The sequence below is a fragment of the Panulirus ornatus genome, chromosome 2 (genome assembly GCF_036320965.1).
Source record: "Panulirus ornatus isolate Po-2019 chromosome 2, ASM3632096v1, whole genome shotgun sequence".
Taxonomy (NCBI): domain Eukaryota; kingdom Metazoa; phylum Arthropoda; class Malacostraca; order Decapoda; family Palinuridae; genus Panulirus; species Panulirus ornatus.
The window spans coordinates 90,589,783-90,616,171 of record NC_092225.1 but is presented as its reverse complement, the minus strand read 5'-3'; the positions used below and the strand labels follow the sequence as shown (position 1 = coordinate 90,616,171).

At 45.4% G+C, this 26,389-nt stretch overlaps 1 protein-coding gene and 1 long non-coding RNA gene across 3 annotated transcripts in view; one reads left to right on the top strand and one right to left on the bottom strand.

Annotated features, from left to right (window-relative positions):
- Positions 1–26,389, top strand: part of LOC139758304 (uncharacterized) — a 130,405-nt gene that overhangs the window by 28,634 nt on the left and 75,382 nt on the right. The window lies entirely within an intron of this gene.
- LOC139758296 (uncharacterized) overlaps positions 16,876–26,389 on the bottom strand; it is a 51,591-nt gene continuing 42,077 nt past the window's right edge. The window contains exons 2-3 of the mRNA XM_071679522.1: positions 24,545–24,732; positions 16,876–19,655 (exon numbers count right to left, since the gene is read on the bottom strand). Of these exons, the coding sequence (XP_071535623.1) occupies positions 19,172–19,655; positions 24,545–24,732 (672 nt within the window). The 3' untranslated portion in view covers positions 16,876–19,171. The remainder of the gene's footprint in view (positions 19,656–24,544; positions 24,733–26,389) is intronic.

The window sequence follows — 26,389 nt, the reverse complement described above, 5'->3', positions numbered from 1 at the left end:
GGCACCAGTTTTGGTCAAGGAAACGAACACCCTCACTATCACCTTTCAACAATATTGTTTAACCCTCTCTAAACTATACGTGACCTAACCTAGAAGTCACTTGGTCTTTCAGGATCGAAACATTCAAAGAACTGCAGATGGCCCAGAAGAGATTTCGAGACAATCACCGGCTGGTTAGAGTCCACAAACGTTCAACTACCTACACAACGAAAACAGAATTACCTCCAGTATAATCCCACCTCGGTATGCAACAGCATGTGCCTCCTCCTCCTCCTCCTCCTCTTCCTCCTCCTCCCACTTCATAACCCTCCACCGACCTCACGCAGAAAGGAAAAGCTCACCTCGTCCTCACGCTTCAGCCACAAGTGCTCAGCAGATGCCCTGTTTACCATCAAACGCCACTGTGACTAAACACATGAACACCGAATTGATTCTACAAACACTGAAACTCTTATTCATTTTTTTTTTTGTGTTCATAATTACCCCAAAACCAAATTACTCTGGAGGAGCCGTAGTTTTACTCAGCAGCTTTCTTAAGGTTCCTATAGCCAAAGTCTGCACTACCTCCAGTGGCAGGGAAATGTAGACACCTTTGTAGCAGGAAGTTCTTTGACGAGACTGTCCTTCCAATGATACAGCCTTGCCTACCGTGTCTTTTCACTCACGGTTTAAACTCGTGTAGGCAGAGACCGGTAACAACACCTAGTGTTCTTTCCACTTGCGCCTGCACTCCCAAGAAAAACACGAGTCGCGCTCGCGTGATTACACCCCTGGCCATCACCACCCATCTCTTCAATGTTACAGACATCGATTTAACATGCCGGAGGAGCCCCCCTCATGCCCAAAATACACCTACCACACTGAAGACGCTGACCACCTACTCCACACCTGCCCTCTACTTACACTGCCCAGACACACATACGACACCACCACACTTCGTGACCTGTGGTGCCGGCCAGTGGACCTGGCCACCACAGGACTTACCTCTACGAGACCCAGGGAATAAAGGACACCCAGGGGTCCTTCATCCACCAGTTTCCCTTAGAAGATATTATATAATTATGGACTAAATCCTGAAGCTGTACAGTGCCTCTTCACCTGGTGTGTGTATGTGTGTCTGTGTGTCTGTGAGTGTCTCATAAGGTACGTAAACACTGTGTTGGTATATTTGATGATATTTGGTAAAGACGAAAATGTTAGAGAATGTCCCTTCGTCTTCCTTTGGGTGCATCTTTAGAGCGAGTCTGTTAACCTGTTCCTTAATCTGGTCTCAGGACGTGGCTGACTACACACACATTGCATATATATATATATATATATATATATATATATATATATATATATATATTATAAAGTCATTCGTAACTGGACATCTGCCTTAGTAACTTAGTGGTAATAATTGACATCACACATATCTCTCAACCACTGATATATAGTTAAGACTCGCCCTATCTGTGGTTGCAGATAGTGCGGGTTTATCTCAGCACATCACGAGGCAGGTAAGTGCGTCCAGCAAGCTTAGGTCTTGCGATCAAAATTTGTTCATGGTAACGTCTCGGTGCCTTGGGGGGGTTGGGAGGGTGGGGTACTGTAATATTGGGGTGGGGGGGTGTTGTAATATTAGGGGGGGGGGGGGGGTGTGTACTATTGGACCCTCGAGTGACCACAGATATTGATCCTCCAAATGGTATTTATCAGTGTCGCGTTCTGTGTTGTTCGTATTTTATAATTTCGTTTCATAGCTAATGCTCTCTCTCTCTCTCTCTCTCTCTCTCTCTCTCTCTCTCTCTCTCTCTCTCTCTCTCTACATGCACGAATGCGAGAGAGTTACCGTCCCGGGAACATGCACGAATGCGAGAGAGTTACCGTCCCGGAACATGCACGAATGCATGAGAGTTACCGTCCCGGGAACATGCACGAATGCGAGAGAGTTACCGTCCCGGGAACATGCACGAATGCGAGAGAGTTACCGTCCCGGGAACATGCACGAATGCGAGAGAGTTACCGTCCCGGGAACATGCACGAATGCGAGAGAGTTACCGTCCCGGGAACATGCACGAATGCGAGAGAGTTACCGTCCCGGGAACATGCACGAATGCGAGAGAGTTACCGTCCCGGGAACATGCACGAATGCGAGAGAGTTACCGTCCCGGGAACATGCACGAATGCATGAGAGTTACCGTCCCGGAACATGCACGAATGCGAGAGAGTTACCGTCCCGGAACATGCACGAATGCATGAGAGTTACCGTCCCGGAACATGCACGAATGCGAGAGAGTTACCGTCCCGGGAACATGCACGAATGCGAGAGAGTTACCGTCCCGGGAACATGCACGAATGCATGAGAGTTACCGTCCCGGAACATGCACGAATGCGAGAGAGTTACCGTCCCGGGAACATGCACGAATGCGAGAGAGTTACCGTCCCGGAACATGCACGAATGCGAGAGAGTTACCGTCCCGGGAACATGCACGAATGCGAGAGAGTTACCGTCCCGGGAACATGCACGAATGCGAGAGAGTTACCGTCCCGGAACATGCACGAATGCGAGAGAGTTACCGTCCCGGAACATGCACGAATGCATGAGAGTTACCGTCCCGGAACATGCACGAATGCGAGAGAGTTACCGTCCCGGAACATGCACGAATGCGAGAGAGTTACCGTCCCGGAACATGCACGAATGCGAGAGAGTTACCGTCCCGGGAACATGCACGAATGCGAGAGAGTTACCGTCCCGGGAACATGCACGAATGCATGAGAGTTACCGTCCCGGAACATGCACGAATGCGAGAGAGTTACCGTCCCGGGAACATGCACGAATGCGTGAGAGTTACCGTCCCGGGAACATGCACGAATGCGTGAGAGTTACCGTCCCGGGAACATGCACGAATGCATGAGAGTTACCGTCCCGGGAACATGCACGAATGCGAGAGAGTTACCGTCCCGGAACATGCACGAATGCGAGAGAGTTACCGTCCCGGGAACATGCACGAATGCATGAGAGTTACCGTCCCGGGAACATGCACGAATGCGAGAGAGTTACCGTCCCGGAACATGCACGAATGCATGAGAGTTACCGTCCCGGAACATGCACGAATGCGAGAGAGTTACCGTCCCGGAACATGCACGAATGCATGAGAGTTACCGTCCCGGGAACATGCACGAATGCATGAGAGTTACCGTCCCGGGAACATGCACGAATGCATGAGAGTTACCGTCCCGGGAACATGCACGAATGCATGAGAGTTACCGTCCCGGGAACATGCACGAATGCATGAGAGTTACCGTCCCGGAACATGCACGAATGCGAGAGAGTTACCGTCCCGGGAACATGCACGAATGCGAGAGAGTTACCGTCCCGGAACATGCACGAATGCGAGAGAGTTACCGTCCCGGGAACATGCACGAATGCGAGAGAGTTACCGTCCCGGGAACATGCACGAATGCGAGAGAGTTACCGTCCCGGGAACATGCACGAATGCGAGAGAGTTACCGTCCCGGAACATGCACGAATGCGAGAGAGTTACCGTCCCGGAACATGCACGAATGCATGAGAGTTACCGTCCCGGGAACATGCACGAATGCATGAGAGTTACCGTCCCGGGAACATGCACGAATGCGAGAGAGTTACCGTCCCGGAACATGCACGAATGCGAGAGAGTTACCGTCCCGGAACATGCACGAATGCATGAGAGTTACCGTCCCGGAACATGCACGAATGCGAGAGAGTTACCGTCCCGGAACATGCACGAATGCGAGAGAGTTACCGTCCCGGGAACATGCACGAATGCGAGAGAGTTACCGTCCCGGAACATGCACGAATGCGAGAGAGTTACCGTCCCGGAACATGCACGAATGCGAGAGAGTTACCGTCCCGGAACATGCACGAATGCGAGAGAGTTACCGTCCCGGGAACATGCACGAATGCGAGAGAGTTACCGTCCCGGGAACATGCACGAATGCGAGAGAGTTACCGTCCCGGGAACATGCACGAATGCGAGAGAGTTACCGTCCCGGGAACATGCACGAATGCATGAGAGTTACCGTCCCGGAACATGCACGAATGCATGAGAGTTACCGTCCCGGGAACATGCACGAATGCATGAGAGTTACCGTCCCGGGAACATGCACGAATGCATGAGAGTTACCGTCCCGGGAACATGCACGAATGCGAGAGAGTTACCGTCCCGGGAACATGCACGAATGCGAGAGAGTTACCGTCCCGGGAACATGCACGAATGCGAGAGAGTTACCGTCCCGGGAACATGCACGAATGCGAGAGAGTTACCGTCCCGGGAACATGCACGAATGCATGAGAGTTACCGTCCCGGAACATGCACGAATGCATGAGAGTTACCGTCCCGGAACATGCACGAATGCATGAGAGTTACCGTCCCGGAACATGCACGAATGCGAGAGAGTTACCGTCCCGGAACATGCACGAATGCGAGAGAGTTACCGTCCCGGAACATGCACGAATGCGAGAGAGTTACCGTCCCGGAACATGCACGAATGCATGAGAGTTACCGTCCCGGGAACATGCACGAATGCATGAGAGTTACCGTCCCGGAACATGCACGAATGCATGAGAGTTACCGTCCCGGGAACATGCACGAATGCATGAGAGTTACCGTCCCGGAACATGCACGAATGCATGAGAGTTACCGTCCCGGAACATGCACGAATGCATGAGAGTTACCGTCCCGGAACATGCACGAATGCATGAGAGTTACCGTCCCGGGAACATGCACGAATGCATGAGAGTTACCGTCCCGGAACATGCACGAATGCATGAGAGTTACCGTCCCGGAACATGCACGAATGCGAGAGAGTTACCGTCCCGGAACATGCACGAATGCGAGAGAGTTACCGTCCCGGGAACATGCACGAATGCGAGAGAGTTACCGTCCCGGGAACATGCACGAATGCGAGAGAGTTACCGTCCCGGGAACATGCACGAATGCGAGAGAGTTACCGTCCCGGGAACATGCACGAATGCGAGAGAGTTACCGTCCCGGGAACATGCACGAATGCGTGAGACTTACCATCCCGGGAAAAAATGCACAATGCGTGAGACTTACCTTCCCGGGAACTTTGAAACGAATGCAGAGAGTTACCGTCCCGGGAACATGAAACAAATGCATGAGATTTTACCGCCCCCCGGGAACAGAAACAATGCGAGAGGGGTTAAACCGTCCCGGGAACATGCACGAATGCATGAGAGTTACCGTCCCGGGAACATGCACGAATGCGTGAGAGTTACCGTCCCGGGAACATGCACGAATGCGTGAGAGTTACCGTCCCGGAAACATGCACGAATGTGGCAGGAAGGATATGGTGGGATTTGAAGCCGGGTCGAGTTTAGGGTTGGTGGACTGAAGGGGATGTGTCCGAACCTGGCTTGTTAATGACCGTTAAACGGGGCATCATAGTTTAACAAGGTCGTTTCAGTAAATGTTGTGTTTTGATTGGCCGGTGGAGGCTTTACTGTCTCTTATGTTGACACACACACACACACACACACACACACACACACCACACATCTCTTCGTTGCATATCAAATGACTGTTATATTTTTCTCTTGTGTCTCCCCTGATGATGTGATTATTACACGAAAGTGCACTTGGGAACTTATCGTGTTTCATTTTCCTATTTATGGATGGGGTTGTTAGGGAGGAAAATGCAAGAGTTTTGGAAAGAGGGGCAAGTATGAAGTCTGTTGGGGATGAGAGAGCTTGGGAAGTGAGTCAGTTGTTGTTCGCTGATGATACAGCGCTGGTGGCTGATTCATGTGAGAAACTGCAGAAGCTGGTGACTGAGTTTGGTAAAGTGTGTGGAAGAAGAAAGTTAAGAGTAAATGTGAATAAGAGCAAGGTTATTAGGTACAGTAGGGTTGAGGGTCAAGTCAATTGGGAGGTGAGTTTGAATGGAGAAAAACTGGAGGAAGTGAAGTGTTATAGATATCTGGGAGTGGATCTGGCAGCGGATGGAACCATGGAAGCGGAAGTGGATCATAGGGTGGGGGAGGGGGCGAAAATTCTGGGGGCCTTGAAGAATGTGTGGAAGTCGAGAACATTATCTCGGAAAGCAAAAATGGGTATGTTTGAAGGAATAGTGGTTCCAACAATGTTGTATGGTTGCGAGGCGTGGGCTATGGATAGAGTTGTGCGCAGGAGGATGGATGTGCTGGAAATGAGATGTTTGAGGACAATGTGTGGTGTGAGGTGGTTTGATCGAGTGAGTAACGTAAGGGTAAGAGAGATGTGTGGAAATAAAAAGAGCGTGGTTGAGAGAGCAGAAGAGGGTGTTTTGAAGTGGTTTGGGCACATGGAGAGAATGAGTGAGGAAAGATTGACCAAGAGGATATATGTGTCGAGGTGGAGGGAACGAGGAGAAGAGGGAGACCAAATTGGAGGTGGAAAGATGGAGTGAAAAAGATTTTGTGTGATCGGGGCCTGAACATGCAGGAGGGTGAAAGGAGGGCAAGGAATAGAGTGAATTGGATCGATGTGGTATACCGGGGTTGACGTGCTGTCAGTGGATTGAATCAAGGCATGTGAAGCGTCTGGGGTAAACCATGGAAAGCTGTGTAGGTATGTATATTTGCGTGTGTGGACGTATGTATGTACATGTGTATGGGGGGGGGGGTTTGGGCCATTTCTTTCGTCTGTTTCCTTGCGCTACCTCGCAAACGCGGGAGACAGCGACAAAGTATAATAAAAATAATATAATATATATATATATATATATATATATATATATATATATATATATATATATATATATATATATATATATATATATATATATATGTATGTATATATATATATATAAAGTAATGATACTACTAATATCTTGTGGCTCATGCAAGTCGTAAATGGCGTATAAATGGGTCATGAGCCAGGGAATCGAACCCACTCCCTCCTCCTCCTCCTCCTCCTCCTCCTCCTCCTCCTCCTCCTCTGTTACCACTATCTAAAAATAAACCAAGAAGGAGGAGGTGGGCGAGAATCTCTCTCTCTCTCTCTCTCTCTCTCTCTCTCTCTCTCTCTCTCTCTCTCTCTCTCTCTCTCTCTCTCTCTCTCTCTCTAAAGCCCAGTCGCCCTTTCCTGACGCTACCTTTTGCCCAGGCGGGAAAAGCGAGGTAGGTATTACATATATAAGGAAAAATGGAACTCCATATATCGTGATCATGATTAATGATAACAAAAAAAGTGATTATGACGCTCTTAACGATATTCCTATCAGTAATCACAGTTCACCAAACTCAAAAATCTTGATTATAATGTTCAGTCATCGGCCGTTGGACTTCTATATAGCATTTTACAGGATAGAAGTATTCAGAATGATTCACAGCTATAGATATAGATGATAGATGAGACATATTATCTTTAGATTATTAGTACCATAGATTCGTAATTTAGATATTATATATAAAGCACCATAACTCTGGCTTAACAACAACGGGTCAAGACAGTCTCAATTAAACCGTATAAACCTAAATTTATAATTGTATAAAGACAGTGACGAAAATGTGGTCGTAAATACAGTTAAGACAGGTTTAATGTGCAGGGTGTGTGTGTGTGTGTGTGTGTGTGTGTGTGTGTGTGGGCAATACTGCTCTTATAACTTTCAATTTCATTACCCTTATCTATGTCTTTAAGTATTACGTAGGTCACAGAATAAGAGCGCATGTGTCTGACATGGAAACCTACCGTGATTCACATGGAAACTTGTCGTGATTCACATGGAAACTTACTGAGATGCCCATGGAAACCTACCATGATTCACAGAAACCTACCGTGATTCACATGGAAACTTGTGATTCACATGGAAACCCACCGTGATTCACATGGAAACTTAATGAAATGCACATGGAAACCTCACGTGAATCGTATGGAAACCTAACGTGATTCACAATGAAACCTAACGTGATTCACATTGAAACCTAATGTGATTCACATTGAAACCTAATGTGATTCACATGGTAACTCAACATGATTCACATTTCCCTTCGCTTATGACACTAACCCTGGGCCACCGCTGGGATGGGTGGGAGGGGCTTTGTGTCATACGGAAATTCCACCGCCAAATCTGTCCCCCATCACAGAAGACATCACTAGGGAGACACTCACACCGTTGTACCTCACTGAAAACCTATGACCCAAGGGGCTGCAGGATGACCTGGCATGTAAAAGGATGCCAGTGACCACATGAACCAATGACCAGAGGAGGTTATTGTACTATAGAAATAAAAGAAAAAGTAATTTGAGTACGACAAGATGTCTCGTTATGCCGAAAGAGGAGTGTCGCGGTGGTGGTGAAGAGGCGTACCGTCATGTTCAAGGGACGTACCGTGATGCCCTAGGGACGTACCGCGATGCCTAAGGGACGTACCATAGTGCACAAGAGGTGCACCGTCGTTCTCAAGAGGTGTACCGTCGTGTTCAGGGTGCGTGTGTGTGTGTGTGTGTATGTGTGTGTGTGTGTGTGTTCCATCGTGATCATGAGGTATGATGTGTCGTCACCACACATTAGGGTAGTCCCATACCATCATACACACCATGTGTCGTAGTCCTGTGGTCCAATTTCTGTATCCTAGCTGTTGTCTGTGTCTAATTTTTTTTCCTGAATATTGTCTGTGTCTTCTCTTCCCTGACTGTTGTGTGGGTCTCGTGTTTAAGACGTGAATTAATTCTTATAGATGAGATACTCTTTGTAGTCTGTTGTTATGGAACGTGGTCTGAGATCTGGCATTTTGTAATTTTTTGTGAAGTAATTATGTATTTGTCTATCTGACTCTATAATTGATAGATTAATTATAGTTTCTTTTCTTGCGATGTATCGCGGAAGACTTGTTATTATTATCATTTGATTCTCTTTGTTTGTTTGTCTGTTCGTATCATACATTTGTGTCTGTTCCTCTGTTTCAGTAAGCATGAATCGTACTTACATATTCATTCCAGTGAAAGACACTTCTGTCGGCCATAGATCACCTGCTGAAGGAAACTCCGTTCGTCTTAGGCTGGAAAAAGTTTAATCCACATACAGAGGAAATACACGGTGGATATATTACTATACTGATGAACACATATTTAACAATATATATATATATATATATATATATATATATATATATATATATGTATATATATATATATATATATATATATATTATATAGAACAGAGGACTGGGCCTTAGAGGGAATATCCTCACCTGGCCCCTTTCTCTGTTCCTTCTTTTGGAAAAAAAAAAAAAAAAAAAAAAAAATAAAAAAAATATAAATATAAATATAAATATAAATATAAAACCTTTGGAAACATGTCAGGGTATCGTTATTGGTAAAGACATGAGAGGGTAGAGAGTTCCAAAGCTTAGAGTTATAAGGAAAGAACCAGATATCAAAACGGCCCACCCGTGAGTCGCCAGCGGCCACACAGTAATCACGTGACTCAGCAGCTTGCCGAGTATTGCGTGGTCTAGCTAGTCGTGGGGGGCACACAAGCAGCCAGCTCTCGGGAGTGAAAATCTAAGTAAACCTATGGAAGAGGGAAAGTGAACCAACATTGAGGCGTAGAGGAAGAGGGTCAAGTTTGGAAGTTGGCCTGAGAGAGTTGATAAGTTGGACCTTTTTCGACTCTCAAGTAAGGATGCTGAGCTAGAACCACCCCAGATGTGAGAGCAGTACTCCAAACAGGGACGTATCAATCCTTTGTATATACGGGGCAACAGTTGTGAAAGAAAGACATTTCGACATCTAAACAGGACTTCAAGTTTTGTAAGGGCATACTTAGTTATTTTAGTAACGTGGGATATGGAAAGAGGTAAGTTGTGCGGAATTTTTGATGGAGAGATGGTTTAGAAAGTGGGTCTTGGAGGCATTGAACTTAACCAGATCTCGTCTACCCCGTGAGATATCCTGCCCAAGTCTTTAAGTTTATTGAGGAAGTTGTATCGAGACGAGATGCAGGTCGAGTGATAGATGAAGGATCAGAATTGACGGATGTGAAGGAAATAATAGTAGACATAGTAAAAGTCTAGAATCATGTTAATGCAGTATTTACATTGTATGTTCGTCATTGTCTTCTCCTCTTGGTAGTGAGGTTTGGTGGGGGTTGCCTCTTGTTTCAGGTCGGCTTCTTACCTGGTGTTGGTTGAGGTGGGGACGAGGTGAACACACCACATATTGTCCTCAAACATCTCATTTCCAACACATCCACCCTCCTCCGCACAACCCTATCTATAGCCCATGCCTCACAATTGAATGTTTGGGGACAATATGTTGTCTTCGGAGATATGATCGAGTACGTAATAAAAGGGTAATAAAAACTGTGGTTGATACAGCTGAAAAGGGTGTTTTAAATGGTTAGAAACCATTGATCGCCGTTTCCCATGTTAGTGAGGTAGTGCCAGGAACATACGAAGAAAGGCCTCAATCGCTCGCATTGACCATCTCGACCCCTGTATACCACATCGTTCCAGTTCACCTATTCCCGTGCACGCCATTCATTCTCCTGCATGTTCAGGCCCCAATCGCTCAAAATATTTCTCGCTATATCCGTCCATCTTCAATTTGTTCTCCCTTTTCTCCTTGTTCCTTCCACCTGTGGCACATATGTCTTCTTTGTCTACGTTTTATCTCTCATTTCTTCCATATTTCTAAACCATTTTAACACACCCTTTTCAGCTGTATCAATCACTGTTTATATTAAATTTCTCTCTTACCCTTTTATTACGTACTCGATCAAATCTTCGAAGAAAACATATTGTCCTCAAACATTCAATTTCCAACACATACACCCTCCTCCTCACAGTCTTAATTATCTATAGCCCATGCCTTGCATCGATATGGTATTGTTGTGACTACTATAACTTCAAATATGCCCATTTTTGCCCAACCAGATAACGGTCTCTCTTTCCACCCATTCTTCAGTGCTCCCAGAACCTTCGCTCCTTCCCTACCCTATTGACCCACTTCTGCTTCCAAGGTTCCATTTGCTGCCGTGTCCATTCCCAGGTATCTGAAAGACTTCACTTTCTCCGGTTTTTCTCCATTCAAACTCACACCCCAATAAACCTGTCCCTTGACCCTGCTGAACCTAACCTTGCTTTTATTCACATTTACTCTCAACTGTCAGCTTTCACTCATTCCTTCAAATTCAGATATCAACTCTTGCGTTTCTCACTCGAATCTGCAACTAGTGCTGTGTCATCAGCCAACAACACTTGAGTCACTTGCCATGCCCCCTCATCCTCCCACAGACTGCATACTTGCCCTCTCTCCAAGATTCGCATCTATCTCCCTCATCTCCCCAATCATAAACAAATTAAGCGACCATGGTGACATCGCACATCCCTGCCTCAGACCAACTTAGAACCATTCAATCTTCTCTTTTCCTAATCGTACACATGCCTTACACCCTTGATGCAGACTTTTCACTGCTTTAAGCAGCTTTCCTCTCACACTGTTTGTTTTTAAGACTTCTCTATCACCGTATCACATACTTTCTCCAGATCCATAAATGCCACATACAAATCCCTCTGTTTCTCCAAGTATTTCTCACACACATTCTTCAAAGCAAACACCTGATCCACACACTCTTTACTACTTCTGAATGCACACTGCTTCTTCCCAATCTGATGCTCTGTACTTGCCTTCACCCTGTCAATCACTACCCTCCCATACAACTTACCAGGTACACTCAACAGACTTATGCCTCTGTAGTTTGAACTCTCACCTCTATCCCCTTTGCCTTTATACAGTGGCACTGTTCATGCATCCCGCCAAGCCTCATGCACCTAACCATGACTTATACATACAATGAAAAGCCTAACTAACCAATCAACAACACAGTCACACCCCCTTTCTTAATAAATTCAACTTCATCCACTCCATGACTCTCACTTCGCATACCACCCCGACCAAAGCACCTTACATCTGCCACCTTGCCACCAAACACAATCAACAGTCCTGCAGAATACTCACTCCATCTCCTCCTCATTTCATCACTATATGTTACCACTTCCCCTTTTGACACATTTCACTCGTATACCTATTTATTTATCTAGTTTCTCGCACGCTGTTAACCTCTCTTCAAAACATCTTATTCTTCCTAAACTTTATTGGTTCTCACTCACCCCAACTCTCATTTGCCCTCTTTTTGAACCCCTGCACCTTCCTCTCGACCTATCTACACTTTGTTTTATACTTCCCTTAATCATTTACACTTCGTCCATATAAGTGCTGCCCGTACGCCTTTCTGTTTTCTTTTACTAGCTACTTTACGTACCTCTTCATTTCACCGCGCACTACCCTTTCTATTCACAGTCACAGTCACTTGTTTACCAAATGGCGTCCTAGCTACGTCTGTTCGTTGTATATAACTGACTTATAATTCTCTCTTGTGTCTCCCTGATGATGTGATTATTACACGAAAGTGCACTTGGGAACTTATCGTGTTTCAATTCCCCGTAGACTCACAGGAATATATATATATATATATATATATATATATATATATATATATATATATATATATATATATATATATATATATATATATATATATATATGTGTGTGTGTGTGTGTGTGTGTGTGTGTGTGTGTGTGTGTGTGTATGTGTGTGTATTTTATCCCTGGGGATAGGGGAGAAAGAATACTTCCCACGTATTCCCTGCGTGTCGTAGAAGGCAACTAAAAGGGGAGGATGCGGGAGGCTGGAAATCCTCCCCTCTCGTTTTTTAGTCTTCCATAAGAGGAACAGAGAAGGGGGCCAAGTGAGGATATTCCCTCAAAGACCCAATCCTCTGTTCTTAACGCTACCTCGCTAATGCGGGAAATGGCGAATGGTATGAAAGAAATATATATATATATATATATATATATATATATATATATATATATATATATATATATATATATATATATTATATATATATATATATATATGTATATATATATATATATATATATATATATATATATATATATATATATATATATATATATATATATATATATATATATATATATATGGTTTGGATGGTATTGCAGTGGAATTTATTAAAAAAGGGGGTGACTGTATTGTTGACTGGTTGGTAAGGTCATTTAATGTATGTATGACTCATGGTGAGGTGCCTGAGGATTGGCGGAATGCGTGCATAGTGCCATTGTACAAAGGCAAAGGGGATAAGAGTGAGTGCTCAAATTACAGAGGTATAAGATTGTTGAGTATTCCTGGCAAATTATATGGGAGGGTATTGATTGAGAGGGTGAAGGCATGTACAGAGCATCAGATTGGGGAAGAGCAGTGTGGTTTCAGAAGTGGTAGAGGATGTGTGGATCAGGTGTTTGCTTTGAAGAATGTATGTGAGAAATACTTAGAAAAGCAAATGGATTTGTATGTAGCATTTATGGATCTGGAGAAGGCATATGATAGAGTTGATAGAGATGCTCTGTGGAAGGTATTAAGAATATATGGTGTGGGAGGCAAGTTGTTAAAAGTTTTTATCGAGGATGTAAGGCATGTGTACGTGTAGGAAGAGAGGAAAGTGATTGGTTCTCAGTGAATGTCGGTTTGCGGCAGGGGTGTGTGATGTCTCTATGGTTGTTTAATTTGTTTATGGATGGGGTTGTTAGGGAGGTGAATGCAAGAGTTTTGGAAAGAGGGGCAAGTATGAAGTCTGTTGGGGATGAGAGAGCTTGGGAAGTGAGTCAGTTGTTGTTCGCTGATGATACAGCGCTAGTGGCTGATTCATGTGAGAAACTGCAGAAGCTGGTGACTGAGTTTGGTAAAGTGTGTGAAAGAAGAAAGTTAAGAGTAAATGTGAATAAGAGCAAGGTTATTAGGTACAGTAGGGTTGAGGGTCAATTCAATTGGGAGGTGAGTTTGAATGGAGAAAAACTGGAGGAAGTGAAGTGTTTTAGATATCTGGGAGTGGATCTGGCAGCGGATGGAACCATGGAAGCGGAAGTGGATCATAGGGTGGGGGAGGGGGCGAAAATTCTGGGGGCCTTGAAGAATGTGTGGAAGTCGAGAACATTATCTCGGAAAGCAAAAATGGGTATGTTTGAAGGAATAGTGGTTCCAACAATGTTGTATGGTTGCGAGGCGTGGACTATGGATAGAGTTGTGCGCAGGAGGATGGATGTGCTGGAAATGAGATGTTTGAGGACAATGTGTGGTGTGAGGTGGTTTGATCGAGTAAGTAACGTAAGGGTAAGAGAGATGTGTGGAAATAAAAAGAGCGTGGTTGAGAGAGCAGAAGAGGGTGTTTTGAAATGGTTTGGTCACATGGAGAGAATGAGTGAGGAAAGATTGACCAAGAGGATATATGTGTCGGAGGTGGAGGGAACGAGGAGAAGAGGGAGACCAAATTGGAGGTGGAAAGATGGAGTGAAAAAGATTTTGTGTGATCGGGGCCTGAACATGCAGGAGGGTGAAAGGAGGGCAAAGAATAGAGTGAATTGGAGCGATGTGGTATACCGGGGTTGACGTGCTGTCAGTGGATTGAATCAAGGCATGTGTATGGGGGTGGGTTGGGCCATTTCTTTCGTCTGTTTCCTCGCGCTACCTCGCAAACGCGGGAGACAGTGACAAAGCAAAAAAAAAAAAAAAAAAAAAAAAAAAAAAAATATATATATATATATATATATATATATATATATATATATATATATATATATATATATATATATATATATGTATATATATATATATATATATATATATATATATATATATATATATATATATATATATATATATATATATATATTCTCTGAGGCATATCTTTAAATAATTTCATGTGTTTTAAGGTTGAGCTATTTCTCCTGAATCTATAGTTCATATGAAAGTGGTAATGCATAACGTTCCTTGTGTAAGTTAGTTAATATTCCTGCAAAAAAGTGTGTTGATGAATGGTCTCAGCGGGCTGGAAATAATTTGACAAATATCTGAATTTTGACCTTCCACAACGTGTACGAAACATGGAACCTCCGAGTTGATATGGAACATTCTGGGAGTTGAAAGTCAACCAACGTTGTCTAATGGCAAAGGAACATGCGGAGCCACACGTCACGGAATCTATTTCACTTTCAAATACAACTACAGTAATGTATTAGTTACAGTATGTATCCTCATATCATCAGCCATGTCGGGTGTCACTGATAAACCACATTTCTCACTGCAGTACAATAGTCATTTTTAATGGGCTATGGAAACACAGGCGTACATCATAACAGGACTGTAATAGGTGTACATCATAACAGGATTATAATAGGTATACATCATAACAGGATTGAACTCCTTATTACATGCATTTTAGAGGATCGAGCACCTATAACACGAGGCTACGGCCATCGAGCACGATGCTACAACCCATTGGTCAGCTCAAAGGCCAGGCCATCATATCAAAGGGCTTTAGCGTCTTGCTCAAGGGCATTACCGTCATGCTCAAGGGCATTAGTATGCACAAGGGCATTACCGTCATGTACAAGGGCATTACCGTCGTGCTCAAGGGCATTACCGTCGTGCTCAAGGGCATTACCGTCGTGCTCAAGGGCATTACCGTCGTGCTCAAGGGCATTACCGTCGTGCTCAAGGGCATTACCGTCGTGCTCAAGGAGTTATGATAATTTGCATACATTCCTTGACTCTATCATAACTGTGACGTCACTCTGGCCATCTTGTTAAGAGAGCAATGGACGTCTGTATTAAGGAAAATTGTGGCCATACAAACTACAGCGAGAGAATCACTGATTGTTGAGTAACATTTAGAAATGAAACACACACACCCACCCACACACAGACACACACACACACACACACACACACACACACCTGGTATAGGCTAGGATGTGTGTGTGTGTGTGTGTGTGTGTGTGTGTGTGTGTGTGTGTCTATGTACGTTAATATGAGTAAAGACATAGTACATATACACAAGGTTAAGAGACGGGCAACACGAATGTAACACTCCCGTCAGAACACACACACACACACACACACACACACACACACACACACACACACACACACACACACACACACACACACAAATCCTCCTCACACACGTTAGTTAAGAATATTGACAGAAGTCATTAAGATGATACTGGGTCATTCTTCTGTCTCTTTCCTACTTTGGAGCTGCGATCAGTGACAGGAGTATGTAGCTACAAGAGGACAGATGTTACATTGATTAATACAGGTGTCAGAATGGTGTTGTATTACATTCTGATAACATCACTCGTGCTGGAAATCCCACACAGAAAAGCAATTGATCGCACATAGTTATCATTAATCCCATAGAGCAGTTATTAATCCTTAAAGGAATAGTTATATTTGCCACACAGAATAGCTATTGACCCCACACAGAATGGCTTTTAACCCCACACATTATACCCATTAACCCCACACAAAATAGCCATTAACCCAACAGAGGATAGCCATTAACATCACACAGAATAGCCATTAACCTCACACAGAATAGGGGGGGGAGGCATTTCATGTGTGGCGGGGTGGCGACGAGAATGGATGAAGGCAGCAAGTATGAATATGTGCATATGTATATATGTACATGTCTGGGTATGTATATGTATGTATACGTTGAAATGTATAGGTATGTATATGTGCGTGTGTGGGCGTGTATGTATATACATGTGTATGTGGGTGGGTTGGGCCATTCTTTCGTCTGTTTCCTTGCATTACCTCGCTAACGCGGGAGACAGCGACAAAGTGTAATAAATGTAAATATATATATATATATATATATATATATATATATATATATATATATATATATATATATATATATATATATATATATTTTTTTTTTTTTTTTTTTTTTTTTTCTTTTGCTTTGTCGCTGTCTCCCGCGTTTGCGAGGTAGCGCAAGGAAACAGACGAAAGAAATGGCCCAACCCACCCCCATACACATGTATATACATACGTCCACATACGCAAATATACATACCTACACAGCTTTCCATGGTTTACCCCAGACGCTTTACATGCCCTGATTCAATCCACTGACAGCACGTCAACCCCGGTATACCACATCGATCCAGTGCACTCTATTCCTTGCCCTCCTTTCACCCTCCTGCATGTTCAGGCCCCGATCACACAAAATCTTTTTCACTCCATCTTTCCACCTCCAATTTGGTCTCCCACTTCTCGTTCCCTCCACCTCCGACACATATATCCTCTTGGTCAATCTTTCCTCACTCATTCTCTCCATGTGCCCAAACCATTTCAAAACACCCTCTTCTGCTCTCTCAACCACGCTCTTTTTATTTCCACACATCTCTCTTACCCTTACGGTACTTACTCGATCAAACCACCTCACACCACACATTGTCCTCAAACATCTCATTTCCAGCACATCCATCCTCCTGCGCACAACTCTATCAATAGCCCACGCCTCACAACCATACAACATTGTTGGAACCACTATTCCTTCAAACATACCCATTTTTGCTTTCCGAGATAATGTTCTCGACTTCCACACATTCTTCAAGGCTCCCAGGATTTTCGCCCCCTCCCCCAACCTATGATCCACTTCCGCTTCCATGGTTCCATCCGCTGCCAGATCCACTCCCAGATATCTAAAACACTTTACTTCCTCCAGTTTTGCTCCATTCAAACTTACCTCCCAATTGAATTGACCCTCAACCCTACTGTACCTAATAACCTTGCTCTTATTCTTATTTACTCTTAACTTTCTTCTTTCACACACTTTACCAAACTCAGTCACCAGCTTCTGCAGTTTCTCACATGAATCAGCTACCAGCGCTGTATCATCAGCGAACAACAACTGACTCACTTCCCAAGCCCTCTCATCCCCAACAGACTTCATACTTGCCCCTATTTCCAAAACTCTTGCATTTACCTCCCTAACAACCCCATCCATAAACAAATTAAACAACCATGGAGACATCACACACCCCTGCCGCAAACCTACATTCACTGAGAACCAATCACTTTCCTCTCTTCCTACACGTACACATGCCTTACATCCTCGATAAAAACTTTTCACTGCTTCTAACAACTTGCCTCCCACACCATATATTCTTAATACCTTCCACAGAGCGTCTCTATCAAGTCTATCATATGCCTTCTCCAGATCCATAAATGCTACATACAAATCCATTTGCTTTTCTAAGTATTTCTCACATACATTCTTCAAAGCAAACACCTGATCCACACATCCTCTACCACTTCTGAAACCACACTGCTCTTCCCCAATCTGATGCTCTGTACATGCCTTCACCCTCTCAATCAATACCCTCCCATATAATTTACCAGGAATACTCAACGAACTTATACCTCTGTAATTTGAGCACTCACTCTTATCCCCTTTGCCTTTGTACAATGGCACTATGCACGCATTCCGCCAATCCTCAGGCACCTCACCATGAGTCATACATACATTAAATAACCTTACCAACCAGTCAACAATACAGTCACTCCTTTTTTAATATAATTATCCCTGGATTTACATTTTCACCATTCTCTTCGCCACTGTCTCTGTTGATCACCGAGTTAGGGTGAATGGTCTATGGGGCAGATTTTGGTGTGATGGTTGAAAGATAGAAAAAGGGCAGTGAACCTGATGGAGAGGCGGTGCCTCTGACTGGGAAATGTAGGCTGTCTTCAACACAACTGTTCGTCTGCTTAACATAGTCTAAAGGGCCATGTGGCATAAGTTGGGATTGTCCTGCTTGTTTAGTAAACCTTTTGGTCTCTCAAGAGTATAACTGACATTGTTATGGTGACAGACAGACTGGGTTGTGGTAGCTGAAACCTATCACGTAACGTGGGGAGGGAGGAGGGGGTGTGGGGGGGGTTTTAGCAGCGACCCTTGTCATGGTGGATGAACACACTGCAAATTGAGGTTGAACATTAAGCCAGGCTCGTGGAGACAGTCGTGACCGTATAGTGTTCCGTGATGGCGCTGAGAACCGTGTATTTTCCGTGGCTTCCAGTGGGATTATGTTGTCGCAGGAAGGTAGCAGATGAACCATTCATGATCGTCCCTCCTCCTGTCTCCTCTCAGTGTTGGGGGGAGGGAGGGAGGGAGGGAGGGAGGGGTGGTATGGTGAGCAGTCTCCGCTTGCCCTCCCCGCTTTGCCAAGTCGTTCTCAATGCCTTCCAGCGGTTCGAATCACCTCACCTAGACCTCACAGAGTCCCCTGAAGCCTGTATTGTCTCCGATGTCGATTAAGTAGCCATTGTTGCCCAGCGCGTAGTTGTCCACGCCGGTGTTGTTTAGCGTGTTGGGCGCCCAGTTCGGGTGTTCGGTGGCCACCCGGCCTCTCATGTCAACCCATTTCCCTCCCTCCGCCTGCATCCCGACGTACAGGTTGGCATCTTGGAACACATGATGCAGGATCATCATACTGGCGGTGTGTGGCGGGAGGGCCAGCCTACCGCCCATGTCCTCACACTGGGCCTTGACCTCAGTCCAGGTGCCGGGGGTGCTGGAGAGGTGCAGGAGGCGGCTGTCCCAGCCGGCGACGTAGTAGGTACGGAGGAAGGCCTCCGCGACCATCGTGACGATCGGGAAGGGGAACGACTCCAGCAGGCGGCACTCGCCGGTCATCGCGTGCCACGTGTACACCCAACACCCTTGCTGCTGGCTGCACTCGCTTCCACACCTGTGACCACACCTGCTGGCTTAGTGAGAGACCAACACCGCCTCCCACTCCTCCTCCCCGCCCACAAACACCTGCTGTCCTACTTGATATCACACACCTGCTGTTGTTATTGAGATTACATCTGCTGTATTAGTGGTGGTTCCTCCACACCTGCTTTGCTAGAAATGTGACCCATGCTTCATGATTGCGCCTCACCTGCTTTTTGTTACAGTGCTCATGCTGTACACATGCTGTGCTGGTGATGTTACACCTGCTGTGTTACTAATGTGTTACACGCCCTAACCTGCTGTCTCATGTAATGTCACATCTGCTGTGTTAGTGATGTTACACCTGCCTGCTGCTGTCGTAGTACTGTGACACCCTCTGTGTTACTGACGTTACACTTGTTACTACAGTCACAGCTGAGCTGATATGAATAACGCCAGACGTGTCACTTAGTTCTTGGATCACTGAGCAATGTTGCTAGCTGTGTAGGATGTGGTGGTCAGGGTGGGAGGGAATGGTGGCGATGAGGGAGGGTGTGATGGCCAGGGAGGCAGGGAATGGTGGTGATGAAGAAGGGTTTGATAGCCTGGGAGGGAGGAAGTGGTGGTGGGGAGGGAGAAAGTGGTGGTGGGGAGGGAGAAAGTGGTGGTGGGGAAGGGAGGAAGTGATGGTGGGGAGGGAGGGTGTGGTAGCCGTAGTAGAGGGGCGTAGTGGAGGGTGCGGTAGCCAGGGAGGGAGGAAGTGCTGATAGCGGTGTGGGAGGGTGTGGTGGCCAGGGTGGAAGGGGTGGTGGTAGATGAGGGAGGGTGTGGTAGCCAGGGAGGGAGGGTGTGGTAGCCAGGGAGGGAGGGTGTGGTAGCCAGGGAGGGAGGGTGTGGTGGCTAGGGAGGGAAGGAGTGATGGCCAGTGTGGAAGGGGTGGTGGTAGATGAGGGAGGGTGTGGTAGCCAGGGAGGGAGGGTGTGGTGGCTAGGGAGGGAAGGAGTGGTGGCCAGGGTGGAAGGGGTGGTGGTAGATCAGGGAGGGTGTGGTAGCTCTCCATCAGGACCAGCAGACCCGAAGCCCAGAGGGACCGTATCTGCTGACCATGGCTGACACCCGCGAATTTTGCTGCCCCTGACGTCAGTCCTGGGGACAGTGTTTTCAGTGTCGTCATGTGTTCGGACGCCTGCTGTGTTAGGACCTCACACTGTAGGACATCCTCGTATGTTATGGACTTCACGCCTGTGGTACACCCGCTGTGTCCTTGTTTGTGACATCATGGTCGACCACCTGCCTTGTGCTTTTCGCGAAAATATGATAAGCCTTGGGACGTCTGCTAAGTTAGTGACGTCACTCCCGCGTAAATCAGCCATGTTAGTGACGTCAAGTCCAGGAACGCTCCGCTTTGTTAGTGATATCACACCTAGAGCATCTGCCTCGGAAGTGATGTCGCACCCGGAACTCCCGCTCTGTTGGTGACGTCACGCCCAGAAACACCTGCCTTGTCAGTGACGTCACGCTTTGGAAGTGATGGCACACCTGGAACACCCGCTTTGTTGGTGACGTCACTTACAGAGACTCCACCCGCGGCTTAGGTTCTTTACGTCACTCTTGAGGACATCCGGGGACATCATGCGTCCGTATCATCACACTTGGTGAATTATGTCTTTGACATCACACGTGAGAGGGGGGGGGGGGGACATCATGACCACACGTCCTCCAGTCTGTCCTGGGACCCCATACACACACACACACACACACACACACACACACACACACACACACACACACACACACAATTCCCGGTAAGAAAGTCTGCCTCAAGGACATGAGAGGCGTTTTGTATATATGGCGTCATGATGTTGCCCGTGAGCAGGTGTTACATATCTACAGAGGGGGGTGGGGGGTGTTATTCGCCCTAGTATGGAGTACACTGCTTACATATTTTTTTTTTTTTAATGCTAGTTGAGACGACACGGGAGCTGAGGCCCTAATCAAGGCCATCCCATTAACGCTCTCTCTCTCTCTCTCTCTCTCTCTCTCTCTCTCTCTCTCTCTCTCTCTCTCTCTCTCTCTCTCTCTCTCTCTCTCTCTCTATATATATATATATATATATATATATATATATATATATATATATATATATATTTTTTTTGTCGCTGTCTCCCGCGTTTGCGAGGTAGCGCAAGGAAACAGACGAAAGAAATGGCCCAACCCACCCCCATACACATGTATATACATACGTCCACACACGCAAATATACATACCTACACAGCTTTCCATGGTTTACCCCAGACGCTTCACATGCCCTGACTCAACCCACTGACAGCACGTCAACCCCGGCATACCACACCGCTCCAATCCACTCCATTCCTTGCCCTCCTTTCACCCTCCTGCATGTTCAGGCCCCGATCACACAAAATCTTTTTCACTCCATCTTTCCACCTCCAATTTGGTCTTTCCTCTTCTCCTCGTTCCCTCCACCTCCGACACATATATCCTCTTGGCCAATCCTTCCTCACTCATTCTCTCCATGTGACCAAACCATTTCAAAACACCCTCTTCTGCTCTCTCAACCACGCTCTTTTTATTTCCACACATCTCTCTTACCCTTACGTTACTTACTCGATCAAACCACCTCACACCACACATTGTCCTCAAACATCTCATTTCCAGCACATCCATCCTCCTGCGCACAACTCTATCCATAGTCCACGCCTCACAACCATACAACATTGTTGGAACCACTATTCCTTCAAACATACCCATTTTTGCTTTCCGAGATAATGTTCTCGACTTCCACACATTCTTCAAGGCTCCCAGAATTTTCGTCCCCTCCCGCACCCTATGATCCATTTCCGCTTCCATGGTTCCATCCGCTGCCAGATCCACTCCCAGATATCTAAAACACTTCACTTCCTCCAGTATATATATGTATATATATGCCCTAGCCTGAGCCAGGTACCCAATTTATCTACCAACTCCTAGGAATGGATGAACAGCTGGGTTCACTGTGGACCGACTGCCATAACCAGGATTCGAACCTATGCGCTCGACCCTGGGCGGCCCCGTGAATGCGTCACGGCCACAAACCTTGGGGTAGTCTTTCCTCCGCCTCTCTCTCTCTCTCTCTCTCTCTCTCTCTCTCTCTCTCTCTCTCTCTCTCTCTCTCTCTCTCTCTCTCTCTCTCTCTCTCTCTCTCTATGAGCTAGAGCGGAACCAATAGCCATCTGGCTCATTAACGCTGGTGGCTGCTGTCTTCTCCCCCCTGTTCTTCAGGTATCATTCTCTCTCTCTCTCTCTCTCTCTCTCTCTCTCTCTCTCTCTCTCTCTCTCTCTCTCTCTCTCTCTCTCTCTCTCTGTGGCACGCACGCGTCTGGCTGGCTGGCTGGCTGGTGCTGCTGTTTCCCACAGTTTCTTCTTGGCGACGGACCACACGAGGATTGACCGTTATGATGCCTTCTTCTTTCATCGGACCAGCGCAATGTGTGGAGTCCTCCTCCTCCTCCTCCTCCTCCTCCTCCTCCTCCTCCTCCTCATCCTCATCCTCCTCCTCCTCCTCCTCCTCCCCCTCCTCCCCTCCTCCCCCTCCTCTTCCTTCCTTCCTTCTTTCCTCCCTTCCTTCCTTCGTCTTTCCCTCTTCCCAGTCACCTTCTTCCTTTAAGAGTTAGGTTTCCAGACACCGGAGGAGCTCTGGTTCCACTTCGACTTTCTTCTTTTCTCTTTACTCTTTCTTGTTTCCTGTTCGCCTGAGACGGCATTTGATTGGTTGACCTCTGCCATGTCCGGCAGTTTGTGAGAGTGACCAGGACGTCACACTTGGACATCATATATGACCGTGACGTCACACTTGGACATCATATATGACCATGACGTCACACTTGGACATCGTATATGACCATGACATCATACTTGGACATCATATATGACCATGACATCACACTTGGACATCATATATAACCATGACATCACACTTGGACATCATATATGACCATGACATCACACTTGGACATCATATATAACCATGACATCACACTTGGACATCATATATGACCATGACATCACACTTGGACATCATATATAACCATGACATCACACTTGGACATCATACATGACCATGACATCACACTTGATCATCATACATGACCATGACATCACACTTGATCATCATACATGACCATGACATCACACTTGGACATCATATATGATCATAACATCACACTTGGACATCATATATGACCGTGACATCACACGTGGACATCATATATAACCATGACATCACACTTGGACATCATATATGACCGTGACATCACACGTGGACATCATATATGACCGTGACATCACACTTGATCATCATACATGACCGTGACGTCATACATATGATATGTAATCTTGATGTCACACTTCTCATTCAAGTGCGGGTAGGAATAGCCCTGATGAACACCAGTGAAACACACTTGATGTCAGAACGTACAAAACTACGCATACGATGTAGAGCTGTCACACAGTGTGGGGAGACAACAGCTATCTTTGAGGTGGAAAACAAAAGCTATCTCACAGTGTGAGACAAAATCTATCTCAGAGGATTGGAAAGAAAAGTTACCTTAAAATGCTAAGAGCAAAACCAAGTCACGTACACAAATCACATTAAGAAAAAATATTGATACAAAGTTTTAGACACTTTCAAAATATATAGGAAAACAATAGTCGAAGACATACAAGCATTAACAAAATAACTGATCATTGATTTCAGACATTCCCTAAATCATAGGGAGCGAAAGCTAGGCCAGAAACACAGACATAGTAACAGAATTATTGACATAAAGGAAACGAAAGCTGGTCCATTATTCAGTGACAGGTTTAAACAAAAGCGTTTACGTAAACTATTGGAGACAGCTGGGGGTCATAGAGGGGGATACGTACGTGGGTAGATTCCGTATGCCCATGGGGGTGTAGTTTCCGGTTATCTCCCCAGTCATGGGGAGAAACTTATAGGTACGGGAGGGGATCATCTCCCCAGCCACCAGCAACAGCACCGTCTCCGTCAGTAGCAGCGGGAACCAAAGACTCCCATGCCTCATCCCCTCACGACGACGCCCCTCGTGGCTTCCCTGGCGGGAGGTCGTACAGTTAGGAGCTACCACATGGTCGTCCCGGGGGTACAGTATTTTTCCGTCAATATTGGTTACGCACATCCAAGGGTCATGGCGTTTGGCTGTGCGTACTACCACAGCGGCGGATGGGAGAGGCAATGGCGATCAGAGACATTTGATGTCGCTGCCTGTACGGTGGATCTGTTTATCTAACTGATCAATGAAACTTGCAGAATTAATGATTGGATAGGGTATACTACCCCCACCCCCCTACACACACACACACACACACACACACACACACACACACACACACACACACACACACACACACATGCACACACACACACATCCGCATGCACACGCAATACTTTGTGAAGAAAGAAAAGAGCATTGGCGATGAAGTGAAATTTCTTGTGAAAGACCAAAAAAAAAAAAAAAAAAAAAATGAATAAATAAATATCAAGAATAGCAAGTTTTTTTTTTCAGTAATCTTAAGCTAAAACGTTATGTCAGGTGACCATGAGGGGAAACAGGTTATAAATGAGTTAACAAAAGACTGTTTCGTCAATCTAAAATGATCCGAGACCCAGCGAGAGGCCATGATCTCATAAGATACTGTGAGATTTTCACAAACAGGGACCTAACTACCGCTTGTGGGGTTAACAAGGAAAAAGAGATGCGGTCCTTCTAAACTGCCGGCTTGATTCCAGGGGTCCCAGTGTGACTGATCCCACTTTTAGAATAGATGACCCCGATAGATTGCGTCATGACGGAGGAGGGAGGAGAGAGAGAGAGAGAGAGAGAGAGAGAGAGAGAGAGAGAGAGAGAGAGAGAGAGAGAGAGAGAGAGAGAGAGAGAGAGAGAGAGAGAGAGAGAGAGAGAGAGAGAGAGGGGGGGGGGGAGGAAAAGAAGGGAAAGTGGATCCGATTATTAGATGTGGACACAGATAGAAAGATCCACGTGGAGTAATATCCACAATACAGAGCCAGATGTGAGAGGGGTGGAGCCAGGCTGGCATAGAAATTTAAGAGGTTTATGTCTTAATGAAAGGTATGATAAGGGCGTACAGAATAATAGGGTGTGTAAGTCAAGTGGCGATATCTGGAGCACGAAGAAGACACAGGATTACCAAAAGAATGTCGAAGGAAAACCAGAATCAGTTAGATATAAAGAATTTTTAAAAATAACTTTGTAGAAAAAATTAAACGTGAATCAGAAATCCGAAAGAATATTTTAAATATTTTACAAACAAAAGGGGAAAAAAAGTCAGGGTTATTACTGTCCCATTGTCAAATGATAATGGCTAATTAACAAATGACAATAAAAAGATATACCGTTCCCCTATGTCTGAAGAGGTAAATAAACTGTATTTACCATCGAACATCTTTTCTGCAGTGGCACAAACACAAAACCTATTTCTGAGCACCGATTATGAAATCTAGGAGATTGAAATATATTGAAATGCCTCGAGGAACTTAGATATTCACACAAAGTAAGTCTGAACACTTCAGCTGGTCCAGGCGATATCTGCCCCATATATATATATATATATATATATATATATATATATATATATATATATATATATATATATATATATATATATATATATATATATATATATATATATATATATGACATCTGGGACTCCTTGAGTGCCCTCTGATACACA